A 12,087-nucleotide genomic window follows, 5' to 3' on the forward strand; every position below is an offset into this window, starting at 1 on the left:
TTAATTAGTTGATTCAGATGATTAGGTTAATAGCTCGTTTAGAGAACCTTTTCATGATATGCTAATTTATTGAGATAGGAATTTTGGGTTTTCATGAGCTGTATGCCAAAATCATCAGTATTAAAACAATAAAAGACCTGAAATATTTCATTTGGTGTGCAATGAATCTAAAATATATGAAAGTTTAATTTTTATCATTACATTATGGAAAATAATGAACTTTATCACAATATGCTAATTTATTGAGAAGGACCTGTATATACATACACACCTTTGGTTGGTGGTCGCTGCGCTGGTATATATATATATATATATATATATATATATATATATATATATATATATATATATATTTTTTTTTTTTTTTATATTATTTAATTATTTTATTTTTTTTGTCCAATGAACTATTTAAATTAACTGTGTTGTTGTTACAGGAGTCCGGCTGGTTGGAGGTTCTCGTTGCTCTGGGAGGTTAGAGATACTTGATGATCAGTCGTGGGTTTCAGTGTGTGACGCTGCCTTTGACCAGCAGGATGCAGAGGTTGTGTGTAGAGAGCTGGACTGTGGGGCTCCTGTACAGGTGCTGGGAGAAGATGCTTTTGGCAGAGGAGACGCTCAGATGTGGACACAAGAGATTCAGTGCAGAGGAAATGAGTCTCAGATTCACCTCTGTCCAACATCACCGTTAGATGAAAACAACTGTTCTCATGGCAACAACGTTGAATTTGTGTGTGCAGGTTGAAACTAATTTTTGCTTCAGATTCAAATCCCCAGATTAAACCTTGATGTTATATCAATGTGCTTTCCCTCCTCATTGTGTGATTTCTTTTATTTCAATCTTTATTTCTTTCTGTTTCTCATTGTCTCTTCATCTCTCATGCTCTCTGTTTAATATATAGACGGTTCGAATGTGAGGTTGGTTGATGGGCACAGTCGCTGTGCTGGTAGAGTGGAGGTTCTCCATAGAGGTCAGTGGGGAACAGTGTGTGGAGATGACTGGGATTTGGCTGATGCTGCAGTGGTGTGTAGAGAGCTGGACTGTGGAGAACCTGTAGATGCTCTGGGTGATGCTCATTTTGGTCCTGGATCAGGACCAATCTGGATGGATGTTGTATTATGTACTGGATCAGAGTCAACACTGAAGAACTGTGGGTCATCAGGATGGGGTAAAAGCAACTGTGATCATACTGAAGATGCTGGAGTCATCTGTTCAGGTACTGTAAACTGCTCCAAACCTCATTTTATTCTATAACATTCTGTATATATTTAAATGATATGCATACACACCTGTATTATTTTTAAATAAATAATTTTTCATTGATGTTTTTTTTTTTCTGACAATTTTTCTGTTCTATTGCTTTTTTAGAAGTACGGCTGGTTGGAGGTTCTCGCTGCTCTGGGAGGTTAGAGATGCTTGATGATCAGTCGTGGGTTTCAGTGTGTGACGCTGCCTTTGACCAGCAGGATGCAGAGGTTGTGTGTAGAGAGCTGGACTGTGGGGCTCCTGTACAGGTGCTGGGAGAAGATGCTTTTGGCAAAGGAGACGCTCAGATGTGGACACAAGAGATTCAGTGCAGAGGAAATGAGTCTCAGATTCACTTCTGTTCAACATCACCATCATATGAAAACAACTGTTCACATGACAGAAATGTTGAACTGATGTGTGCTGGTAAGAGCTGAATTAAAAGACTGAAATGATACACATATACTGTATATGAACCCATCACAAAGCAACACGCTGGTCTATTATATTATTTTAAGTTTGATAAATGCTTTTCTCTCTCCATTTCTATTACCCTCTCATAGATGTAATGAATGTGAGGTTGGTTGGTGGCAACAGTCGCTGTGCTGGTAGAGTGGAGGTTCTTCATAGAGGTCAGTGGGGAACAGTGTGTGATGATTTCTGGGATTTGGCTGATGCTGCAGTGGTGTGTAGAGAGCTGGACTGTGGAGAACCTGTAGATGCTCTGGGTGATGCTCATTTTGGACCAGGATCCGGACCAATCTGGATGAGTGTTTTATTTTGTTTTGGAATTGAGTCATCACTGAAAAACTGTGAATCAGCAGGATGGAGTAAACATACCTGTGGTCATAATGGTGATGCTGGAGTCATCTGTTCAGGTGAATGACATAGTGTACTTTTACATTGTGATAAACATAAATTACACAAAACTCTCTTGACAGAACAACTAATCTGATGTGATGTAATTTTCATACGATTATTGTTATTTAGGGACTGCAACTGCTAAATAAAATGTACTCTCTTAAGCTTGCCACTGTGAGTAACTGTGTTTTCTCTGTTTTGTACCATTTTGAATGTAATAAAAACAGATCATAAACATTCCAGACTTACCAATGGACCTCATTTGTGCTCTGGGAGATTAGAGATGGTTCATGGAAACACCTGGAATTCAGTGTGTGACGCTGCCTTTGACCAGCAGGATGCAGAGGTTGTGTGTAGAGAGCTGGACTGTGGGGCTCCTGTACAGGTGCTGGGAGAAGATGCTTTTGGCAAAGGAGACGCTCAGATGTGGACACAAGAGATTCAGTGCAGAGGAAATGAGTCTTATATATCTTTCTGTCCAACATCATTTTCTCTCAAACACAACTGTACTCATGAGAATGATATTGGACTGTTATGTTCTGGTAATGGAACTGTGGTTTTCAACTTATTGAGCTAATCATAAACAATTTTTAAAAACATTTATATTTCATGTGTCATACTGTTTAAGTAAACTCTGTACTTTAAACAGGTTACACTGACCTCAGACTGGTCAATGGTCCTGACATCTGTTCTGGTCGAGTTGAACGTCAGTACTTCAGTAAATGGGGGACAGTGTGTGATGCATGCTGGGATATGAGAGCTGCCAGTGTCCTCTGTAGACAGCTGAATTGTGGGATTGCTGTGTCTGTTGTGGGATCAGACTGGTTTGGAGAGGGAAGTGGTGAAATCTGGGCTGATGTGTTTGATTGTGACGGGAATGAAACAAAACTATCAGAATGTTCCGTCTCTTCATGGAGTTGAGCTGAATGTTCTCATGGACGAGATGTTGGAGTCATCTGCTCTGGTGAGGGGGTTTTATTGAAAAAATAAGTTTTAAATTACCTACAGTTGCAATCGAAATTATTGCACATCAGATTTATTGGCAAAATTGACAGACTTTCAGCTGTTTGCAATGAACAAAAGTAATTGAAATAGCTCAACACAACAAATGTTTCAAGTAGTTTCCCAAATTGAACTGAAAATGCAACTTTTAATGACTTCTGCAGTTTCAAAATTATTCAACCCCTTCAAGGGGTTCAACCCCTTTTCTATGGAACCTTATGCTGTTATGACCTGCTGCAAACGAGATGTAGAACCAGACACCAGCTTCTGGCAGCGTTTCTGAGGAATCTGAGCCCGTTCCTCATGAGCAATGGACTCCATTTCAGCAATATTCTTGGATTTTTGTGCTGCTACTGCCTTCAAATCCCACCAGAGATTTACTATGGGGTTGAAGTCAGGTGACTGTGATGCCCTGTAGAATCTTCCAGGACTTATTTTGCAGCCAAGCCTTGATGGAATTTGAGGTATACTTATATATGATCATTGTCCTGTTGGTTGTTGGTTGTCATTGTCAGGGTCCGATGGCTCCCAAGCTTCAGCTTCCTCACTTGACAGCATGATGTTTTCTCCTAGGATTTCCTGGCACCTCAATGAATCCATCTTGCGTTCCCAGTAGCACCTCATTGCAGTACACGAGATCCAGGGGGCGGAGTTGGATCCAGATCTAAGGGGTGGAGATTGGTAGGTTTAGGGGTGGGTTTAAGGATCAGGGGGTGGAGATGGGTTGGTTTAGGGATCGGGGGTGGAGATGGGTAAGTTTAGGTCAGGGGTGTCCAAGCTCAGTCCTGGAGGGCCACTGTCCTGCAGAGTTTAGCTCCAACCCCAATTAAACACACCTGAACCAGATAATCAGACCTTGATTATCTGGTTCAGGTGTGTTTATTTGGGGTTGGAGCTAAACTCTGCAGGACAGTGGCCTTCCAGGACTGAGTTTGGACACCCCTGGTTTAGGTATATGTAAGGTGGGAGGAGTTGGATCTGGATCCAACTCCTCCCCCTGGATATCGTGTTCTGCAGTGAGGACATTCTCTGCATTCCACACACTGCAGGTTTCCAGTGCCAGAGGATGTAAATCAGCCGCAGAGCATCACTGAACCTCCACCATGCTTAACTGTAGACAGAGTTTTCTTTTCAGTATATGCTTCATTCTTCTTCCTCCAGACATCCCGTTGATCCATAGGGCCGAAAAGTTCCAGTTTTGTTTCATCACTCCACAGAACAGAATCCCCAAACTTCTGTGCCTTATTTATATGATTTTGAGACTGTAGCCGACTTTTCTTGTGCTTTTGGGTCGGTTAGGGTTAGGGTATGGTGTACGTCTTGAAGTTCTGGGATGCATTTAGCACACGTCTTACTGTGCAAGCTGAAACCTCAGTGCCTTTTGCCACCAAGTCTTGCTGCAGGTCTTTTGCAGTCACTCAAGGGTTTTTCTGAACTTTCCTTCTCAGAAACCTGGTTCTGTTCCTTGTTTGTGAAGGGTGATTATACCTTCTCTTAACTTTTTGGATCATTCTTTTGACTTAGCCATATTTCTAACTTGCGAGTCAAACGTGAAACTCAACAACCTTAGCCAGTTGAGATATTTTGTGTGTTCTAGCTCAAGCAAACCTGGTGCAACTAATGAAGCCCTTGATTAGTTGTATCAGGTGTGCTTGAGACAACACTTTTTTTGCAGATTTGTGCTGTTATGAGGGATTCTCTTCAGGGGGGTTGAATAATTTTTAAACTGCAGAAGTCATTAAAAGTTGAATTTTCAGTTAAATTTGGGAAACCACTTGGAAAATGTGTTGTGTTGAGCTATTTCAATTACTTTTGTTGTATTTGTTCATTGCAAACAGCTGAATATAATAGCTGTATATAAATCTTGCAATGTCTTGATATATCTTGAAATGCCACATCTTTCACTCAGATTCCTCTCTGGCTGTTCATAACGGTCTGGTGCGGTTGTCTGGAGAGAGACAGTGTGAGGGGGAGGTGGAAGTTTCCATCCATCAGGTCTGGAGGAGAGTTCTGCTGGACTCCTGGAGTCTCACTGAATCCTCTGTGGTCTGCAGACAGCTGGGCTGTGGCTCTGTGCTGAACTTCTCCGGCTCCTCTTCATCCAGTCCTGAACACAGTCATGAGTGTGTGACGGGCTTCCAGTGCTCTGGGAGTGAAGCTCATCTGGGGAACTGCAGCTCTCCACAAACTCTCAACTGCAGCTCCACACAACAGCTGTCAATCACCTGCCTTGGTGAGAACAACAACATCTGGGCAGATTCTTCAGTTGTTAGTGATCAATAATGTGTTTTTCTCTCTCTGAATATCAGGTCGCGGGTCCATCAGGCTGGTGGGTTCTGGGGGAGACTGTGCAGGGAGGCTGGAGGTTTTTCATAGCGGCTCATGGGGGACAGTGTGTGATGACTCCTGGGATATTAAAGATGCCCATGTGGTGTGCAGACAGCTGCAGTGTGGAGTGGCCCTCAGTAACCAGCAGGTACCAGCCTGGTTTGGTCCTGGTTCTGGACCCATATGGCTGGATGAGGTGGAGTGTGAGGGGAATGAGACGTCCCTGTGGAAGTGCTCTTCTCCAGGCTGGGGGAAACATGACTGTCAACACAAGGAGGATGTAGGAGTCGTGTGCTCAGGTACACTAGTGGAAATGTTTGACGTACATACATACATGCATACAAGGCCAATGCATGCTGCAGGCACTAATAACGTCTAAAATAAGCCTAATAATATTATATATATATATATAATATAATATATAGAGCATTTTATATATATGCCTTTTGCTTCAATAGACGTTATTAGCGCCTGCAGCATTGGCCTTGTATTAACCAGTTATTTTGGTGAAATTTTAGATTTAGTACAACCAGAATTACTTTTGTCTTTTTCCATCTAGAGTTTAAAGAGATCAGGTTAACTGAGGGCTGTGAAGGGAATGTGGAGGTTTTCTACAATGGATCCTGGGGTAATGTGTGCTGGAACCAGATGGACAGAGACACAGCGAGTCTGATCTGTCAAGAGCTGAACTGTGGAAGATCTGGTGCTTTTTTCAATTCTATACCAAGACTGGAATCAGCTCGTAACTGGCTGGATGAAGTCAAATGTCGACCACATGATTCAAATCTGTGGCAGTGTCCATCTTCACCCTGGGGACAGAACTACTGTAATAATGATGAAGTGGCCAAAGTCACCTGCTCAGGTAAGACTAATGACTCATCTTTAAAAATACAAGACACAATTGAGTGTATGAACAAAATGTATTTATTAACCTGTGAATTAACTTGTGATTACAGAAAAGGAGAGTCATGAGTCCCCTAGAAGCTATTTGTCATGCTCCACATCTCCACATCAGAGACAGTGTTCAGGTAAGTTAATTTGATGTAGAAGAACATAAAAATCAGCCATATGTTATGTATGTATGTATGTTATTTTGTGCTTGGGACACCAAGTTGTTTTAATCTCACACCACAGACATGCCTTGCTGTAGATGTTGCTGTTCTGACAGTACTGTACTTTGATGGTATACAATAATGTGTCTTTGTCTTTGCTGTGTGTGTTTTAGATCATGTTCCTCTCAGACTGAGTGGAGGTTTGGGCCGGTGCTCTGGGAGGCTGGAGGTGTATCATAACGCTGTGTGGGGTTCAGTTTGTGCTGATCTGTGGGACATCAGCGATGCTCGGGTGGTCTGCAGGCACCTGGGTTGTGGAGCAGCACTGAGGGCTGATGGGAATTCAGTCTTTGGTGCTGGTGAAGGTGTTGTGTGGCTGAACAGAGTCGAGTGCAGAGGGAATGAGATTCACCTGTGGGACTGTCCTCTCTCCCTGAAGAACCACACTGACTGCTCCCACAAAGAGCACGCTGGACTCACCTGTGCAGGTCAGAGCAAAACACTGAGCAATAATAGTCATTTTCACATCATTTTAGTGCTAATAATTTGCATGATTTTTAATCTGTCTGTGTCTGTTTTGTCAGATTTGTCAGTGTCCACTACTCCTGCCACAACAACATCAGCTTCTCCTCCAGTTTCTCAGACAGTGCGCTCAACATCAGTCACTCCTCCACAAACTCCTCCAGTGTCTCTCTCTGTGCCTGTGGTTGTACTGGGAGTTTTGCTCTTACTGCTCTTAGTGCCACTGCTTATACTGATTCAGCAGAACAGAGTGATGAGGAGAGGTAGGAGAGATCCAGAGACTGTCATATTGTGTGTTATTCAGTGTGTGATCAGTCATGTGTTGTGAACTGACTGCAGGTTTGTCTGTCTACACTCACAGCTCTCTCTGACTGGTACACAGGACTACACAGGGCTCCAAGTGAGGTAGTTTATGAGGAAATTTATCACAGACACAATCAATTCCCTCATACAGGTGAGGCATCATCAGAGATTGTTCAAAACTTTAACTGCTGCATTCTGATCAAAGGGTCCCAAAGTGTTCACTTCTCCTCTGGTATTGTAACTGTTGCCTCTTGTGCACATTGTACCCATGAACAGTCATGTGCAAACCACACCTGGGACTAATTAAATGTATTAATTACCTGGTGTTTATTTCAATCAAACTTCAAGTACTGTGGTGATGCACAATGACTGGGTAAATTTCCCTCTCCACTTCCTGTGAAGTGAAGTTGATGAACCCTTATTCCCTATAGTATTTGCAGTGCCATTCAAACTGAACATATATGCTCCATTTGAAAGGGAATCTCACTTCAGATAGAGTAATACCCCATGAAGTCCACTTCGCAGGGCATATTCGATTAATTGGAATGCAACTAATTTATGTGTTTAGATCATTGTGAAAACCTTGCTGAGAAAAGAAATGCCATCAAACAAAAACCTCAGTCATCTAAGTTCTGTTAGTAATGTGAGCTACTTCCTTCAGTCTTAATTATGTAACTTCATCATTGATTAGCAAGAGACATCAGTGATACAGATCTAATCCACTGTAGAATTAAATATTTTTCTCTCATTCACATCTAACTAATTAGTTTTAATTATGTATCAATCCACAAAAAACAACAGAACTGCAGGTGTATGTTAAAATAAATAAGATGATAAAAGGTAAAAAAGATGACCCCCCTCTCACTATCACAGAGCTTTATGACCCAAAGGATTTGAGGATTCAGTCTGTTTCTGTTCTGTTCTGCTTTCCTTAACAGGAGGGAGTCTCATCTCTGAAGAACTGAATTCTGGGTATGAAGATGTTGATTCACTTCTCTCAGGTTAGAGGTGATTTACAAACTGTAAAAAAAAAAAAAAAATGTATAGTGAAATTCACAAATTTCCTTACCAGATGATTAAAATCATAAAGACCTCTCTGCCTGCATTTTATTTCTGCATATAAATATATTTTTCTATATATTTATATTTTGTTCTGATGTTGAAGAGAGGGGGAATGCAAACACATCCGGATACTATGAGGAAATCATCATTCATATACCAAAACCAGATCGTGAGACAGGTGCTGGTTCACTTCTGTACTGTAGTTGTAGTTCTCTCTGTTATTCTACAGTCTACATATTATTATATACATTCAAGTTTGTTTTGAGCTTGATGGCATTGATTTCATGTTAAATTTGTAGATGACACACCAGAGGGCTATGATGATGTCATTACCAGTGGACAGACCTATGGTCCTGGAAAAGGTGTTTTTTCCCTAATACCTAAACTTAACAACTACCTTACTAACTATTAATATGGAGTATATAGATATATAAATATATATATATATATACAGTGAGGAAAATAAGTATTTGAACACCCTGCTATTTTGCAAGTTCTCCCACTTAGAAATCATGGAGGGGTCTGAAATTGTCATCGTAGGTGCATGTCCACTGTGAGAGACATAATCTAAAAAAAAAAATCCAGAAATCACAATGTATGATTTTTTAACTATTTATTTGTATGATACAGCTGCAAATAAGTATTTGAACACCTGAGAAAATCAATGTTAATATTTGGTACAGTAGCCTTTGTTTGCAATTACAGAGGTCAAACGTTTCCTGTAGTTTTTCACCAGGTTTGCACACACTGCAGGAGGGATTTTGGCCCACTCCTCCACACAGATCTTCTCTAGATCAGTCAGGTTTCTGGGCTGTCACTGAGAAACACGGAGTTTGAGCTCCCTCCAAAGATTCTCTATTGGGTTTAGGTCTGGAGACTGGCTAGGCCACGCCAGAACCTTGATATGCTTCTTACAGAGCCACTCCTTGGTTATACTGGCTGTGTGCTTCGGGTCATTGTCATGTTGGAAGACCCAGCCTCGACCCATCTTCAATGCTCTAACTGAGGGAAGGAGGTTGTTCCCCAAAATCTCGCAATACATGGCCCCGGTCATCCTCTCCTTAATACAGTGCAGTCGCCCTGTCCCATGTGCAGAAAAACACCCCCAAAGCATGATGCTACCACCCCCATGCTTCACAGTAGGGATGGTGTTCTTGGGATGGTACTCATCATTCTTCTTCCTCCAAACACGTTTAGTGGAATTATGACCAAAAAGTTCTATTTTGGTCTCATCTGACCACATGACTTTCTCCCATGACTCCTCTGGATCATCCAAATGGTCATTGACAAACTTAAGACGGGCCTTGACATGTGCTGGTTTAAGCAGGGGATGCATGATTTCAAACCATGACGTCTTAGTGTATTACCAACAGTAACCTTGGAAACGGTGGTCCCAGCTCTTTTCAGGTCATTGACCAGCTCCTCCCGTGTAGTTCTGGGCTGATTTCTCACCTTTCTTAGGATCATTGAGACCCCACGAGGTGAGATCTTGCATGGAGCCCCAGTCCGAGGGAGATTGACAGTCATGTTTAGCTTCTTCCATTTTGTAATGATTGCTCCAACAGTGGACCAAGTCACCAAGCTGCTTGGCAATTTCCCCATAGCCCTTTCCAGCCTAGTGGAGGTGTACAATTTTGTCTCTAGTGTCTTTGGACAGCTCTTTGTTCTTGGCCATGTTAGTAGTTGGATTCTTACTGATTGTATGGGGTGGACAGGTGTCTTGCAGGTTTATGCAGCCAGTTTATGCAGCTGCACAGGTTTATGCAGCTAACAACCTCAAACAGATGCATCTAATTTAGGATAATAAATGGAGTGGAGGTGGACATTTTAAAGGCAGACTAACAGGTCTTTGAGGGTCAGAATTCTAGCTGATAAGACAGGTGTTCAAATACTTATTTGCAGCTGTATCATACAAATAAATAGTTAAAAAATCATACATTGTGATTTCTGGATTTTTTTTTTTAGATTATGTCTCTCACAGTGGACATGCACCTATGATGACAATTTCAGACCCCTCCATGATTTCTAAGTGGGAGAACTTGCAAAATAGCAGGGTGTTCAAATACTTATTTTCCTCACTGTATATATATATATATAATGTGTAATAGGTGAGTCACACAACTTAATTTTTGATCTACATTAATCTACAAAATATAGTGAACATGCGTTTTTTTTGTGTGTGTGTGTGTAAAGAGGGAGATCAGGATGAGTATGATGATGTGTGGAGTATCACTGAAGATTTGAGAAACTTGTTAGGTAAGCTTTATGTCTTATGATTCAATAGGCCTATATTGGAATATCTTTCATGTTTAAGATTCACAATTTACGAATTGACCACTTCATCAGTTTAAAACTGAATTGAAACTGAATTTTACATCTTATCACACACACACACACACACACACACACACACACACACACACACATATATATACACTGTAAATATATACTGTATATATACTGTCAAAAGTTTGAACACACCTCATTATTTAATACATATTTTTGAATAAATTAAAGACACAATTATAAAATAATTTTAATAGTCATTTGCTGATTTTAAAAATAAACTCATTTTGAAAAACTGATGCAATCACAAAATTGAACTGTTGCTCTTTCTTTAATGCAGACTATGATGATGTGGGGGAGGAGTCAAACGATGACAGAGAAGCTGTTTGACTCGATGGCCACACCCACTGCCACTGTTCATATCAGCTTCTGGAATTTAAAAAAATAAATACATTTTTTTTTAATAAAATACCTGAAATATTTGTCAACATTTTGAAACGATACTTTTAGAGTTCCCTTTGATCATTTCTAGTAAGCATTGTTTATTGCCATGATTGCCACAGTTCAGGGTTATGAATCAGGGTCAGGGTTAAATCTTTTGACATTTAAACGTATTTCTTCTTCCAGTGAAAAAACACGATAGTTACAATACAAGAATAGGTTTTCTGAACATTTTTGAATATATGTTAGAAAACATTAATAAATAACCTGAAATAAGATGTTTGCATAAATTATATTCAGTGTCTGTGTTGTGTGAAGTTGTACATTTACTCCAATAGAAAACAACTGTCCTAATAATAACTCAATTGCAATAAGTACATATCTCACCAAAAAAAAGATGACTAAATTTTACAAATTGTGTGTATTGAATATTTAAGCTAACAGCATTTTTGAAGAGAAAAAAATCTTTCTCATTATTTGAGAGATCATAATGCTCTTTTATGTTCTGAATATATAAAGAATGTTAATTAAAGCCAAGAATAAACAGACTCTTTTAAGAATATCTGATTCATTATCATGATTATTCTGTTGTTTGTCTTTGTTGTGATTTTTTTTAATATGGTTGAATTAATTTCATCTCTATTGTGATTTTCTTATGTTATCAAAACTGTTTTCTGTTAACTCAAAAAAACAAAAACAAACAAAAAACAAACTTCAAAATGTATGCAGTCTAAAATATAACTTGAAACAATTCATGCTGGTTTGTATTTAAACATGTCAGAGACTTTGAGATTATGCTTTGATTTATATAGACAGATAAAATGACCTTGGTAGCCCCTAATGACAGTTCAAACAGATCCAGCACATTTCAGTCTTTACTGCCATCTTGTGGATACAGATGAGTTACAGTAATATAATTTCAGTCATTATACAAGTTTCAGTATTATAAATCATAATAGCATTTTTTTTGTGTGTGTGTGAAAATAT

The 12,087-nt window shown here is 39.9% G+C and overlaps 2 protein-coding genes across 2 annotated transcripts in view; both read left to right on the forward strand.

The window, feature by feature from the left end:
- Positions 1 to 5,727, forward strand: part of LOC311080696 (scavenger receptor cysteine-rich domain-containing protein DMBT1-like) — a 32,519-nt gene extending 26,792 nt beyond the window's left edge. The window contains exons 9-16 of the mRNA XM_084110789.1: positions 435 to 737; positions 900 to 1,214; positions 1,367 to 1,669; positions 1,807 to 2,121; positions 2,332 to 2,646; positions 2,754 to 3,068; positions 5,016 to 5,339; positions 5,416 to 5,727. Of these exons, the coding sequence (XP_083966915.1) occupies positions 435 to 737; positions 900 to 1,214; positions 1,367 to 1,669; positions 1,807 to 2,121; positions 2,332 to 2,646; positions 2,754 to 3,025 (1,823 nt within the window). The 3' untranslated portion in view covers positions 3,026 to 3,068; positions 5,016 to 5,339; positions 5,416 to 5,727. The remainder of the gene's footprint in view (positions 1 to 434; positions 738 to 899; positions 1,215 to 1,366; positions 1,670 to 1,806; positions 2,122 to 2,331; positions 2,647 to 2,753; positions 3,069 to 5,015; positions 5,340 to 5,415) is intronic.
- LOC311081433 (antigen WC1.1-like) lies at positions 3,855 to 11,660 on the forward strand (the record flags this gene model as incomplete). Its single annotated transcript, XM_084111970.1, has 13 exons — positions 3,855 to 3,858; positions 5,016 to 5,339; positions 5,416 to 5,733; positions 5,994 to 6,296; positions 6,391 to 6,462; positions 6,660 to 6,974; positions 7,071 to 7,271; positions 7,370 to 7,462; positions 8,250 to 8,312; positions 8,477 to 8,551; positions 8,673 to 8,735; positions 10,567 to 10,629; positions 11,000 to 11,660. 13 exons carry the CDS (start codon positions 3,855 to 3,857, stop codon positions 11,047 to 11,049), a joined length of 1,944 nt encoding a protein of 647 aa, XP_083968096.1. The 3' UTR covers positions 11,050 to 11,660.
- Between the last annotated feature and the right edge of the window lie 427 nt (positions 11,661 to 12,087).

The sequence above is a fragment of the Abramis brama genome (assembly GCF_963993115.1).
Source record: "Abramis brama genome assembly, chromosome: 4".
In the NCBI taxonomy this organism is placed as follows: Eukaryota; Metazoa; Chordata; class Actinopteri; order Cypriniformes; family Leuciscidae; genus Abramis; species Abramis brama.